At 34.3% G+C, this 15,538-nt stretch overlaps 1 protein-coding gene across 2 annotated transcripts in view; it reads left to right on the top strand.

The window, feature by feature from the left end:
- The window catches only part of LOC142349256 (perivitellin-2 67 kDa subunit-like), a 38,718-nt gene that overhangs the window by 21,538 nt on the left and 1,642 nt on the right, over nucleotides 1-15,538 (top strand). Inside the window, exons 6-7 of one of the 2 annotated variants that reach the window (XM_075400697.1) lie at nucleotides 3,539-3,797; nucleotides 14,687-15,329. In XM_075400697.1, the coding sequence (XP_075256812.1) occupies nucleotides 3,539-3,797; nucleotides 14,687-15,329 (902 nt within the window). The remainder of the gene's footprint in view (nucleotides 1-3,538; nucleotides 3,798-14,686; nucleotides 15,330-15,538) is intronic. The other variant, XM_075400698.1, reaches the window with a different exon arrangement.

The raw sequence follows: 15,538 nt of genomic DNA on the forward strand, positions 1-15,538 counted from the left end.
CAGAGAGGTACTATTTAAGAAAGCTTCATTTAAATTCCTAAAACGCCTTGCACCGGCGTTAAACACAAATGCCTTACAATCTTGTAAAGAAAGCGTACATAAAATCGCTAGACAGGAAATTGAAGGATTTAATAAACTCCTTGATGTCTATATCACCTCTGCAAAAGATGCAGATTTATCAGAAGAAGACCTCCTTGATTCACTTACACTTTTATCTTGGTATATACATAGATTTTGGAAAAACCTAGTAAGACACATTTTTACAGCCACGCAACAAATTGCCGATGTTTACCCTCAAATAATAACTAAATTACCCGAAACACTACAATATAATTATGATAAAAACTGGTTTCCACAGAATTTTGTGAACATAACAGAAGTACCTTCAGGAACTATACAGACACTATCACTAAATCGCAAAAATGTAGAAACTACAAATTACAACGTGGAAACACGTCCGTTTACTTCTACAAATATTCCAGAGAATACGAATACCTCCCCGGAAGCATCATCAATAGAAAACGTGGTTACAATAGTTCATAACCAACAACCTGACAATGCTGGCCCAGATTTCGAATTCGAACATAGAACGTAGGCCACAGACCTACACCACCATTCGGGCACACTGTCCTTCTGTAAACTCATAAAGACTCACTGTTCTTTCTTCCACCATAAACTGTTTCATTTTTCCTTTTCTTCCTTTTCTTTTCTAATTTGCTTTTTTCTTTTCTCTTCACAATTTAATCTACATTCAGTCACTTTTTTCCACAAAACTGAAGATTAGGATCAGTTCTTTTCTTCCTTCTCCCCGGTCGGGAACTACCTAAAGGTTTTTAAATTTAAACAACCAAATTAATGGGAATAGTAGCTCACAGAGTAGCTAAAAGTAGGTTTTCCACCAGAAGGTAAGCTGGTAAACCCCGACTGGATTAACTCCCGTACCAGATGGAGATGATCAGAAACCTCCTTGTACCACCAAACAGAGACTGCAGACTACAAGCGATCCTCCAACTGGGAACAAATCCTCACTACAAGACAGTGAGAGCAAATGGGCATACTCTATACTTCTCAACAGTACAGAAGTTACTGGCCAGCACACCCTGTAACTGGCACTCTCACTGGTTCTTCCATTTGACGAACTACTCACTGAAGACCCAATTCACTACTATCACTGACAGGGATTTCAGACGACGGCACAAGTCACAACCCACTTCAGAGAGGACACAACTCTACACTTACATCACCCACCTATCAACAAAGGACAATTAGTTCAGCATATTCCTACTACAACCCACAATTTCGGATCTGAAAACTCTCAACCCCGGCTGGATGTAGCAGTAGGAATACTGAACGTACACCTTCAGCCAATCAGAGACTGAGAAGACACTATTCTCTTTTAAATAAAGAGAACTGAACTTGCTATAATCAGTCTATTAGTTTAGTTAGATACACCATGTGTATACCTTTGACTCCGGTGCTACTTTTATTAATCACCATAATAAACATTATACACCTCTCATGTTTTACAGAGTCGGTTAGTCTGAGATATATAGGTAAGTCTACTTCGCGCGCAGAAATAGGTAGCCCTAGCTCTCTATACCTTAATGCTGTAAAAGGAGCCCACATCGGGTCTGCCTTATAATCTCACCAATTCCTTCCTTCTTTTTTACCGTCAACTCAAGCAATTTGTTCTTCAATCGCTCCTTGGGGATTCTAAAAGAATCGATTAAAAAGTAAAGTCTCCTCTCATTGGGTGACATATTATTTCAAACCAAGCCTGGTTTTGATGTTGCATTAGGTTTACTAACGACAAGCTTTCTGCTTGTCTTCTCAGAAAAATTTTAGTTTCTCAGGCCATCATGTCATCAACGCTGAAAGAAAGGGGAGTAAACAACACATGCCTGTCCTGACATGATTCAAAATACTTAACGCATCTCCCTAATTTGTCTACAGGATTCCTATTGCAGTAAGGCTCTGTTTCAGTGACAGTAAAATGATATCAGAGTTTTTTTTTACTTGGAGTCCATATCATTGAGCAACAACAATTTCACAAAACTAACCGCCTAATGCACGTCAGCTTACATCTCCAGAACGTGAATACGAAGATAACATTTCCATTTTACTTAAACAACTCATATATGATCGACCCCAAGCGAAGCAACATTATGAAATTTGATCCTATTCGGAACTATGACCTCTTTATTCCACTTTCCGCAAGGACACACCGGCCGATATTGGCACCAATCGAATACCTCAAATATGTAGAGGGAGGAGCCATGAAGTATAAGTACGACCATACCTTAAACATCCGCGATTTTGACTGGATCACGGACAATTTGGCCAATAGGATGCCACCTCAAGAGAATAAAGAGATCTGGACACTGCAATGCAGATTGATCTTTTCCGGCTCCTGCTGCTTGCTTGGCACGAGTCAACGACTTTCTCAAATTCTTCAGAGATCTTTAAAGCCAGGTGATGGAACCGTCAGAACAAACTATGTCTATATCTTCCATGTTGATTCCGCTGTTATTAATATATATATATATATTTATATATATATATATATATATATATATATATATAATTCACTGTAAAAACTGAAGTTTATCTTCAGTGTTTTAAAGAGTCGGTACATCTGAGAGAACTAGGTAATTCTCGCGCAGAAATAAGTAGCTACAACTCTTTACACTTTAAAGCTGTGAAAGTAGCCCAACAAGGGACTGGCTTAATAAGTCGCACAAAAGTCTGGACAATGGTAGATTTTTGGACTAGCTTGTATAGCAAGAAAAAAATCATTCACTAGTTGTTTTTGAACGAATTAAGCGGATAAATTTTTCTGACAAATAGTTTTTTTCATCGACTCGGATTGTTGTTTAATGCATTTCAAACTCTTATCCAAAGTTATTTCATGTAAGAGGTTTTGAAGCGTCCCAGCAAGTTTCGTCTAGCTTGTCTGGGAAAAAATTTGTCTCTCGGTGTTTTGGAACGAGTTATTTGATTAAACCATTTTGATTTTTTTTCAAAAATAAACGAAAAAACACTTTTGAAAAACAGTTTAAGCATCGCGTCTAAAAGTGTTGTTCAAATCAATTCAAACTTTTACTCCAAATTTTTCAGGCTGTTTGCTCGTCCTTTGCTTCACCCATCACGAACCCTTCCCTACGGTTTAATATATTTCCAATGGTTTGTCGTACGAAAATCGCAATGAAGGTCGCATAAAATGTTTGGTCGCACAAAATTTGGACAAAAATTTGGGTCGCTCGAAAGTCGCGCAAAATTTGTGTCGCACGATAGTCTGATCAGGGGGATCTGGGTAGCACGATGGTCTGATCAGAGGGTAAAGTCTGGGAAATGGTCTGATCAGAGCGGTCTTGAGTCGCTCAACTAAAGCTGGGTCTTCCAAAAAAGGTTCTCTGAAAATGATGATATTTGATATCCAGTTTATTCAAAACTAACAGTTGTATGTGTTGACAAGCATTATGTTTTCAAAAATTTGTCCGATGCGTGGAAACTTTAAATCCCTTTGGTTTGTTTCTAGGTACACAGACTTCATCCGGACATTTGGCACTCACTATTTCACATCTGCTAAAATGGGCCCATTTATACAACACGTCTACCGCACCTCAAGGCCTTACATGGATCGCTTTGGAAAAGAACAGTTGAAAGAAGATGCAAAAAAGAGTTTCCTCACCTGGGTTCGAACCCACGCCAACTATAGTCGCAGCAGTATGGACTCTGACAGTGCATTCGATGTTGCGAGTCCCAGTGATGCCTTCAATAAGTACACTCTTTCTCAGGTACATTTCACAGTGGGAGTTATCGCGTACATCTGTAGATGTAAATCATTCGTAGGTAAAATTGGCTATTAAAATATTTAGACTCAAAAAATTTCCTAATTATTACATTTGCTAAAGGGGGGGGGGGTGTCGGTAGAACATAGTACCAATTTTAATTTCACTTTCAGGCCTTTTCATTTAACATCTATGAATGCCTCAGACTGGTCAATAACTTCTGGTTGTGCAAAGACCAGATCAAGTGAAAAGTTTTTTATTGAAGACAAAAAAACTTTAAGGAATTGTTCTGAAGATAATTACTCTAACAGAGTAGCCCGATTCAATAATTCATTGTCTCAACTTAACAGTTTTGCTAACTATTCACCACACAAAAATCCAAGTCAGTTTCGAAGAGAAGTGAAAAATTTTTTGGAAGGGGAAGCAGTGAAAAGATTAAAATATAAAAGTTACCCTTCAGGATGGAAAGTTTTCGAGAAACTTTAATTACTGAAACTTGATTTTCCCCTAATTGGTGGACTACCAAGCTGGTTAACTATGTTCATTTTTAATATTATTTTCATTAAATGCGTTTATTTATTAAAAGGATTACAATTGGGTATTGAATCTTATCAACACTACTATATCAACACTACGATTAGACGGTTCTCTCTTCTAAACGTGACCAGTGCGACGGGCTTCCTCAAATTGGTATGACGCTATTGTCTAATTTTCATACAAATTATTAGTGCAGAACCTGCTTTTTAATAAGTAGCTCAGGAAGACAAGCTTGTAAATTACGATTCCATGTTAGACAGTTGAGAGACAACAACTAATGTAAATTGTGCATCATAAAAGTTGACTTGAGTTACTAGAAAGCGGAAGCCGATAGGAACAAAAAAGAAAAAGAAAATGCCCAAGCGATAAAATTAAAAGGAGGGTCATAGATCGCGTTGACATTCAAGTTAAAAAACAACAGAAAAAATTCATAATAAAAATTAAATATGAATAGGTTATTTCACTAGTATTTCTTTTCGGTTTCAAGCTCAAAGAATAACAATTTATTAAATTTAACACCAAATTTCCACAAAAATCAATCATCTCGTTTTTTTCTCAAAGTTTTGCTTACAAATTTTTGTCCATCTCTGTCTTCTGCTAGTTAAAAACTAATGAACGAACTACTCTTTCTCTGTTCCAAATTTTTTTGGGAGAAAATACAAGTTTCTGTCATTTTAGAGCTCACAAAACTGTAAAAAACAACTATGAAAATGTAAAGCAAAAAACGGAAGAAAAGTATTCTCTTCTAAATTCTAGAAGTTGTTTTTAGCAGAAATTTATTCTAATGTCTTTGATTGTAACTAACTATTTCACGATTTTTAAAAACCAGGAGGCGTAGAAAGCCGGGTTCATGAAATGGGCATCAAATCAACTATTCATTTCGGAAAAGTAAAATCTTTTTTTTTTTGATTTTATGTGCACTCTTTTTATCATTTGAGCCGATCGTTCAAACTAATCTTCTCTAGTATAATGCAGTACAGAAAAATTTGAGTTAGCTAGTTTAAGGATGGCCAGATTGAAAATTTGATACAATCATTGATATTTTTTCGGAAATCAGAATTTTGTTATCACTTGTGCTCTTCGAACGGCCTTACAAACGGTTTTTTGAGCATTTCTGTTAAAAGGACTGATAGCCAATTTTTTAAATGCTACTAAATACGAACATTTAAGAACAGATTTTAGACACAATTAAAGGCAAAAACTGTCAAATTAAAAAAAAAATTAGAAACCTAACTTAATATTTGCCATTAAATTTATTCAAAACCATGTTATGTAGATTAAGTTTAGCTGGTAACACAACTGCGAGATCTCAAAAAACGGCTAGACCGATCATACGTTTGAAAGATCAAAAATGACAAGATAATTCGAAAAACTTCAGCAATCTAAATTCAAATTTATTTGCGATTAACAGTAAAATTGCCTATATAGTTTCTATATTTTTCCAGAAACACCGGTCAGGGTTTAAATGACCGGTAGCAGACTTTGAGGTAAGATCAGATGACAAAAAACTTTAAACATGTTTTTTGGTGTCGATATTTGTATTTTTGTTTGTGTGAGCGCCTAAGTTAGAGTACGTATGGGTGTGCGTGTTTGTAATTGGTTTGTGTGTGAAAAAATGCGAGAGGTAGAAAGATGGAGATCATGTTAGAGGCTTAGTTAGAGGAGTGTAGAAGAAGTCAGAAATCATTAAAGTAAGTAAAATTTGCAACAAGATGAGGCTCTAAAGACTTCTAATACTGGAACTGTGTGTTTACAACGTGGTCGTAACACGTGTGCAGGAATTTTTGAAAATTAATTGTCCTCTTATACTCATGCCATCTCCAGATTGACAAAATTTTTGGAAAAACCTCAAAAAGTTTGTCTCAATTTTAGTTTCATTTTTAAGATTACTGATGCAATTGCCTCAAAAGTCCACACCACGTTTTCCAGAAAAAAAGCGATCTAGACAAAATTGAAAATTGAATAGTTACCAACCTTGAGTAAAGATCATGCGGAAAAACATAGTTTTTTTGGTGTCGGTTTTGTATTTGTGTGTTTATGTTTGTGTGCGCGTGTGTGCCGTCGCCTTTTTGGGTAAATGTATGCATGTGCGTGTGGGGGTGTGTGCAACGTGTGTGTGGTATGTGTTTGTAAGAGAGTGAGAGAGAGGGAGAGAAAATTAGTTTGTGAGTGGAGTGTGAAAGGGTTGGTTCTTTTAAAAGTTAGACACAAATAGAAGCAGAAATCACCGAGTGTCAGGAAACCTGACAAAATTAGAAAGAATACTTTATATTTGCTGCCAACTTCGTTTTTAACTAGGTCCAAAATCAAATTGTTCTTTTTTAAAACTCGCTGATGAAACATCTGTGAGAGTTGAAATAATTAATGATCACATTGTGCTCATGAATTATCGAAGTTGACAAAAAACTTTGAAACCTTACCTTTCAACGTTGAGTGTAAAATACATTCACCGACAAAATGGCCTCCAAAAAGTCCACATCTTGTTTTGTAAAGAAAAATATAAAGAAGATCAATAAGAACAGTCACGAACCTTTAGTATTGAGAAGTTGTCAAAAAATTATATAAAACGATTTTTGGTGTTTTCCTTTGTATTTGCTTGTTGGTGTATTTGTGTCATAAGCCCTGCGATGTCAAATGAAGCCACTCAGAATTTTTAATTGGACTTTTTAGCAATCAGTTTAACAGTGAAGTCAAAGTGTAAACTACTAAAAACCCAGAACAAGAAAATGAAACCAAAATAGAAAAATTAGAAAAATATTTAAAAAAAATAAGGAAACGTTCATTTTTCTTTTTGCGTAATAAAATAATTTGCGTAAAAAAATCTACTGAAATGGGAAGTGAAAAGGATTGAAAAAAAAGTTAAAATCGAATTGAAAAGAAAAATTTAATTCAGATTTGCTTCATTGTTGCCTTGTGAAACTTTTAATAAATAAGATTAAAGGGCCAGACGATAAAATTAACAACAAAAACGGTCAGAAATCAAATTTCACTAATAGTTGTAGAAAAAAATGTCCTAAAAGTTATGGGTTATCAACTCTATTCGCATAATATTTTTTACGGAATCTCTGAAATCCATTACCTAGTTTTTCAAAGGATCAAAACGCGAAAACATAGAAAATTTGTTTCTAATTTAAATAGTTATTAATACATTATACTATCAAAGGGAAATTGTTCAGGATTATCACAGAGCTAATTAAACATCGAAGACGCCTCCCAGTATTGGGATTGAGTAATAGTAATTTATAACAAAAGAAAAAGACTAATTTTACAAAAGTTTTTTTTTTGAAGAAGCGTAGTGCCTAAGTTAACGAAAAAAAAATAGATAGATTAAAATTTTCCAAACAAAACCAACTCAACACAGCCAAACACGAAGCAGCAAGAAGTTCTTGTTAATTGGGATAATTTTAAAACCAATCGCAGTCAAATGGACACATTCAGAAGTTTCATAAATACTTCATGAGAAAGACGAGTGATCTTTCAAACACTTGATAAATGCCATTGAGAACAATCAAATTCAACCAAAAAAACAACAGATTGGAAAACCAAACAAAGAAAAAATTCTACAAAACATCTTCAAAAGCAAATAGCGTCATTTTTATATCTATGATTAGATATCAATTGAAAAAAAACTTGGATTCAGATGTACCTACGCATTGACTTATCAAGGCTTTAATAGATGAGATTGAATGAGAAGACAGAAAAAAATTAAAAACGTTCAGAACGCAAAATTAACCTGTATTTATTGAAAACACTTAGTGGTCATTGATAAAACCGAAAACCATGGAATGATATCGTTGATAAATTCAATTTTATTAAACTTTTCAATGAGAGTTTTTATTGCTCAAATTGTGACAAATTTACTAAAGAATATTCAAATTTGAAACTGAAAAAATTTCAAAATTTTAACTGAAAAAATTAGTTAAATTAATTAATAGCTTAAGCTTTCAGTGAGAGGCATTGTTCAGACTTATTAGACACCAAAGAGATTTCTGAGTTTTGAGACTTATTAAATATGAGCTATTTTAGCTACTTAGCGAACTTTTACTGAATCAATTTGCTTCAAATTAATCAATGTTATCAATTACACAAGCCATAAACTGCGAGAAATACTTACATTGAAATAGACTTTTTGAGAGTTCGTGTAAGATCTGTCAGTTTTGAGGCCCAATAACAATACAACATAAAGAACAGAAAAACTATTACTAAACTTTTAACGAAAAATTTAGTGCCAAAGTCAACAAATTCTGTAAACATCCACAGTCAACTTTAAATAAGGACTAATACTTTATTGGAACATATGCCTTGCATTTATTATATCTCTTCAGGAGTTCTGTGAAAAAAATTTAAAAGGGAAATGTTCAGAAGAAAATAATCAACAAAATGGATCTAAAAACCGAAAATCTACAAATTTGTGTTCTTCCAAAAAAGACATTGAGACAAAAAAAGCTTCAATAGCTTTCCAGGCTCGCAAAATCATAGTTTGACAATTGTAATAAATTGGACAAAAACTATCAAAGGTTTGAAAAAAATGCCAAAAATGTGAACAAAATCATTGTGTACAGTGAAATGTTTCCAAATACTTTAAACATCAATAACTGCTCAAAAAAAACATTCTACGCTGGATCGGCTTTCTAGTGATAGCACCCACAACTTTACAACAAATTTATTCATCGGCCAGAATTGACTGAAAATAAAAGAGTAGTTCACTTCCGCACATATAGAGTCGGAACAATAGAAGCCATAGGTTATAAAAGAATTCCAAGTTCGAGTACTTACGGCCAGTTGGTGTATTTTTAAGAAAACTGTGCGTAAGGACTCTAAAATTAGGTTTTGCTCCATTTACACATTAGTTACGACTGCTTAGAACTCCTAGCGTTCCCGAATTGTGAAAACTACCAGTAAAAAATATACAATTTATATGACAATTTTAGGACTGTGTTTCTAGTAGATGAGAAAACGTAGCTGGACCAGTCCTGAAATACATATCAAAGAGTTGAACCAGCAGAAGACAACTTTATCAGCCTCCCTAAAAGAACAACCTCCGATAACGAACAAAAAAAACATTGATGAAAGTAAACAGAACACTGCAAAAAATTCGACAGCATTTTTTTCATTTTTCTTAAGCAAAACAGGGTTATTGAAGTTATTGTGTTCAACATCATCAAATTTGCGATACGATGAGAGCTGTGATAAAAAGGCCAACTTTGTAGAAAACCAATGAGAGACGAAGTAAAAGAACACCAGACATTTGGAGAAAAATTTTTTTTTTACAATGTCATTGAAAATAAATCAAGAAAAACTAAATTCTTCAACTTTTCCCCCACTATCTTTAGACAGAAAGAATTTATCGATATGAAGTTAAACAATTAAGAAATTGGGGATGGCGTAACAAAAGTATCAACATATGCAAACAACATTCGGAAGTTCAAAAATATTTCAAATCAAATTTTGTCAAAGTGAAAAAAACTATTAGCCTTAACCTTAAACCCTTAGATGGATTCTAAGTATGCCTAACTAGAGAACCTAAAGACTTTAGGTATCAGAATAAGTATCAGAATAAGTAACAAAATAACCAGAACTTGCAAAATCTAAAAAATAACGAATAGATTTTGGAAACCAATATTGTCAAATTCGTTAAGAACTTCGAAATTAACGATTTTTTGCCTTAAAAAAGTAAATGAGATGTATCATTAATGAGACCAACTGATAGAACACAGATAAAACGAAGAAAGTGGCAAAATCAATTTGAAATTTTTTATGACAGCAGGTCGTGTCAAAGTTGTGAAAACCATTAGATATCATTAAAAACAATTAAAATGATCAACTTGAGGCTCATAAAGGAGCGATTTAGAGTTTTACATAGTGAGGCTGAGTCATAGACTAATAAAAGGAACGATAAAGAGGAAAACTCACAAATAAACTAGTTTTTTTTGAAAGCAAATGGTGTCTAGTTCGGTAGAACCGTCCTATTTCTGTTCAAGCCATTAAATTTGTTTGAGTAACCGAACCGAAACTCATCGAGACCCCTCATTAATGAGCCATCAGGTCACTTCATTATATATTCAAAACAACAAAGAGATCTACAAAAACTGGCAAAGTACAAAAAATCACATTTATTATATGAAGACAAATAGCGTGTAACTCTTGAAAATAATTAGTTGCCTTTGGTAAAACTTCAACCATGCGCTATTAGAACATATGTTATGCCTTTCAAAAGTATTAGTCGAAAAGACGAAAAAACAGCAAAACCAGAAATTGAATTGCCGCAAGTGTAAAATTTTTTTCTTCAAAAACCAAAAATTTTTTAAACAGCCTTTCCTCAATCAACTTTAAAGCAGTTCGAAACGAAGTCACTCCTTAAAACTACTCGTTATTTGCTCCTTTTAATACTTCGGCGTGATAAAATCACTACTCCAATTTGACAATTGACGAGAAAAATTTAAAAAAAATGTAAATAGATCTTAAAAAAAGGGAGAGCACCAATACAATTCGAATTCTTTGAATTGTAAAAAAAGAAACAATTGTTAAACGCCAAAGTTAGAAGGAAGTTGCAAAGATAGATTGACAGAATCACATAATAAGCGTTCTTCCACATGGTACGTTTCTCGTTTGGTCATGTTTTTGTCTAAAATTTTTAAATCTACCAAATGGTAGTACAATGTATTAAATAGTAGTGCTAGTTTTTATCTTAGAACTATTAGAGCTTAAGTAGGTCCCTTTGACCGCAGTTGATTTTGTTCCTGTCAGCATATTTTTGCAGTTTTATCAAAGGGCTTGGAAAATATATATTTTTTTCAATTTGTCATTTACTTTTGCTATGGATATATAATGAACCATGTGGTTAGGTCTTATTAACAAAATTTACAGCTCCAAAGTCACATTTGTGTTATATAATGTTCTTGGGTACGTCAAAATGCAGCTCCTCCAGTTTTTATTTTTTTGAAAAAAATTTTTCTTTTTCGATTTTTACGTGTTGGTTTTTACTCAATAGAAAAATGCGCCATTCTATCAATTGTTAAACATTTTTCAATTTGTCCTTGTAAAAGTCGATTCTCGAAATCGATTCGTGAAATTCAACTACCTCATGTTCGGAAATTTCTATTTTCAATTCTTTTTCGAATTCTACAGATAACATTTTTCTTGTTTGCCAACTTTCCAACTTTTGCAAAAATTGTCAACAAGAAACCATCATTACTTATATTTTTTGCACTCGTTCATCTTAAGCTCAGCTCGTTTTTAACAATCGTTGCTACAACCCGAACTCTTTTTAGTGTTGCTAAATTCTTTTTTTCCTAATCAAACAAACTTTTCTAGCATTTTCAAGTTATTTTTTCAAGGTTGGTTTACAAAAATTCATAATTCGCGCCTCTGTATTTTATCTGACTGATCGCAAAGTTTAAATCGTATCCGCTAATTTTTTTGTTAGAAATGAAAAAAAGAAATATTTTGTTTGCTGTTTTTGTTAGACAGGCACAAAATTTTAACCTAATTTTGTGCTGTTGGATCAATCAGTATTTCTAGCTTGCAAGTTTGTCTAATTATTAGCGCAGCATATTCCAATATTTTTATCCAAAAAGCCTTCAAAAATGGTCAAATATGAAACACAAAAAAAGAAAATTCAGTACTACTTACTGATTTCTTTATGAATACTCAATTGCCATACAAATATTGTATACAACAAATATACATACTTTTATAAAATTAAAATCTTAACTGCACAAATATTTTTTGAACTGTGACTGACGTAAATTTAACACCAGTTTTTTAAAAACTCAAAAATTGGAAACAAAGAAACGCACTGCCAAAACGTAAAATAACTATCTTTAAAGCATAAATTTAAGCCCTCTCAAAAATTTTAGCTCCAAAAAATTTACATGATCACTAATGCTAGCTGAGGGTATCCAATCGCTTTTGTCTCGTTTCGAAATCCAAGCAATCAGAAAATTGCCCAAATACAATTTACAAAAAACATATCGGGATAATTCCTGAGATAAAATTGAATAAAATGAATGAAATATTTGAAAGATCTCCGCCTGGGAAAGCAAATCAACTGAGTTCCGACTTCCGAAGAACAACAAATTTTAATGATAAAAACAGGAAAGAATCTGTCAGCAACAGCAGATAACTATTCTCAAGGATACCGTAAACATTGTTTCTAATGTATTAATTTTCAGTAGCTAACAAAAAAAGTAACAAACTTAAACAAACTGTAAAAATCAAAATATTTCATTGTTTCACTGAAATGAAAAAATAACAAAGAAAACAATAATTAAAGAAAATTTTAGATCCAAAAACAAAATTTCCTTCATACGCTTTCAGTGCATTTTTCCCTCATGTATTACCTGGAAACAATAAAAAAACCGAGGAATGTATGTGCAAATTTTTACATTCCTGTAATAAAATTTAAGTCAAGGAAACGTTTTGTAATAATGCACACTAGTCTTATCAAAGGGGCAAAGAATGAAGCATTTGACATCTGTCACATCCATGCTTCAAGCAGTTATAACCAAAGAGTGAGAAAAAGAGATAAATAGAATAGATAGAAAAATGAACAGAAAATGAAAACTACCAAAAAATTGTTGGCGTTGTTTTAATCTATTGACAAAACCTCAATTTAATGTTGGACAACAGACAATTTGCAGCTCAAGAAATGTTCGTGAACCCTTCAGGCCCAAACAAAGAACAAACCGCTAATAAATGAAAGCCATAGCACATTCCTTCCTGCTAAAAATCGACGAAATAACTAAATCGCATGCCAGCGCAAACCTTTCGCTACATATAGGAGACAAACAGATGTAAATCGGACATATAGTCTTAAAAACTTAAAAATAATTAGGAAAATTTTTTCAAAGATAACATTTCTTGTAAAAATGTCTTCCAAACCACCAATGTATTGATAAAATTAAGTCAATAAGCCATTGGCAGGATTTGGAAAAGATTAAAAAGTCCGTTGAGTTCAAAAAACACGAAAATTCACATTAAAAAAATCTTTGCAAAGTTTGCTAAAACTTTTCTTTATTAAGTTTACCAACCACCAATACCAATACAAATATCTCAATAATAATTACAAACAAGATTACTGAGAAAATAATTTGTTTGTGTAATTACTCAAATTTCACAAACACATTAATTACTCAAAAATAATTACTCAAAAAATATGTGTTTGCGCGCGCGCGTGTGTGTGTGCGCGTGTGTGTAACCGTGTGTGTGTGTGTGTGTGTGTGTGTGTGTGTGTGTGTGTGTGTGTGTGTGTGTGTGTGAAAGTACGTGTGTACTTGTGAGTGTGTGTGTTTCTGTGGGTGTGTGTGTGTGTGAGTGTGTGTGTGTAACCGTGTGTGTGGGCGTGTGTGTCTACGTGCGTGCGTGCCTGTGTGTGTGTGTGTTTTTGTATGGGTATGTGTTCGTGTGTGTGCGTGACTACTCTGTGTTTGTGTGTATGTTTTTCTATGTGTGTATGTGTTTGTATGTGTGCGCGGTTGTGTGCGTGTGCGTGTGTGTTTTTGCCTGCGTGTGCTTGTGTGTGCTTGTGCGTGTGTGTGTGTGTGTGTGTGTGCTTTTGTGTGTGTGTGTGTGTGTGTGTGTTTGTGTGTGTGTATGTGTGTGTGTGTGTGTTGTGTGTGTGCTTGCGTGTGTGTGTATGTGTTCGTGTGTGCGGTCATTTGTGTGTGTGTGTGTGTTTGGTGTGCGTGTGTGTGTGTGTGTGTGTGTGTGTGTGTTTGTGTGTGTGTGACAGGGAGGTTGAATTTTATATTTTTATGGATTTAAGTTCCTCTAATGAGTTTTCAAATGGCGCCAATCTTATTTTTCTAGAATGCGTAGTAAATGTATCGATTCTATGACGGAGAAGAAAAATAGAGCCTTTAATATTTTTTTTCAATTTTGACGTTTAAAATATATTTAATTTGGTTATCATAACTATTGTAATTAATTCAACATGTCAGCAGTTCAATAATTCTAAATTCGACAGTCCATTTCAAATTTCCACGCGTGAAATGTTCTTTTATATTCTCCCCACTTTGGTCAGGTAAGAATAAAAACTCCTGATTGAAGGATTTAACAAATTGTGCATGCAGTTGTACTTTCAATTAGATGTCTTTGAGAAAGTTCGTTTCCTTCGGTGAATTCGAAGTTTCTCTGCTGATGGATGAGGATTCTGTGCCTATAATATTGTTCCCTAACTGCATTTGTAATTTTAGAACAAAAAGAACGACGTGATCGTTTTTAATCATCTTCCCTAAAAATACGGGTCAAAAATATGGGCCACTAAAATGTAAATAAAGGCATCTTTATGTTTCTATTGGGCAGTTTTTCTTCTAATGTTTAGTCGTCGCATTTACAGGTCCTTTGTCGTTATTTAGGAGCAATTGATTTACGGAGGACAGACATCAACATTCATGGAACAAGGCCTCTTTCCGTGGGCTTATGAGGCTATTAAAAGCCCCTGGATCTTTAGTGGGCAACTCAGGACTCTCTCTGACTTGATAGAAAAAAAGAGCCCAAAGCGGGAGGCTCTTGAAAAAGCCGTCCAGTCATACTTAGACAAAGCTTACCTCTCTGAGCTGGAAACAATTGTTGCTGACGTCATAAAGACGATCCCAATTTCAGAGGACAGTAGTAATGAACAAACTACAGATAATGGGACAGAGCTTCAAAGTGAATCTGCGAAACTAATGGACTTGCTTAAAATGGTCAAGCAGGAGACATCCAAAGAGTACCCAAATGCAACTAAAGTGGCGGAACTTGAGTCCCTGGCTAAATTCCACATAGAACTTCCTAATTGGTGGCAGAAAACAGAACTCTGTTTCAAATTCATCCCTGACAGAGAAGATAGATTCTGTACAGGGGAGAGTCCTACCTGTGCTTCTATTGGCTCTTTCACACAAATATTCAAAGACTGGTCTAGAAGTGCCGGAGGGTGCCAGTTATCTTGGGGAATCTTCACACCCAAAAGGGAACAAGTTTACAAACCACCAGAACCAGTTGGACACCAAAAAGGCACCTGTTTCTTTTCCCCATTCACCGCAGCTTAGATCTCCTTCTCGTATACCTATACCAAAAGTGTTCTTACCTTATCAAAGTGGAGGCAATACTCTCGTCAACAACATTCTCGCCCCATGAGAGGGGAGATGTTAACCCGATACAGCCGGATTAGAAACTTAATTATTAAAAGTGATCTGTGAATGTTTTGACGAATTTCCCTGTCACTCGTT

The sequence above is a fragment of the Convolutriloba macropyga genome, chromosome 11 (genome assembly GCF_964194025.1).
Source record: "Convolutriloba macropyga chromosome 11, txConMacr16.3, whole genome shotgun sequence".
NCBI lineage: Eukaryota > Metazoa > Xenacoelomorpha > Acoela > Convolutidae > Convolutriloba > Convolutriloba macropyga.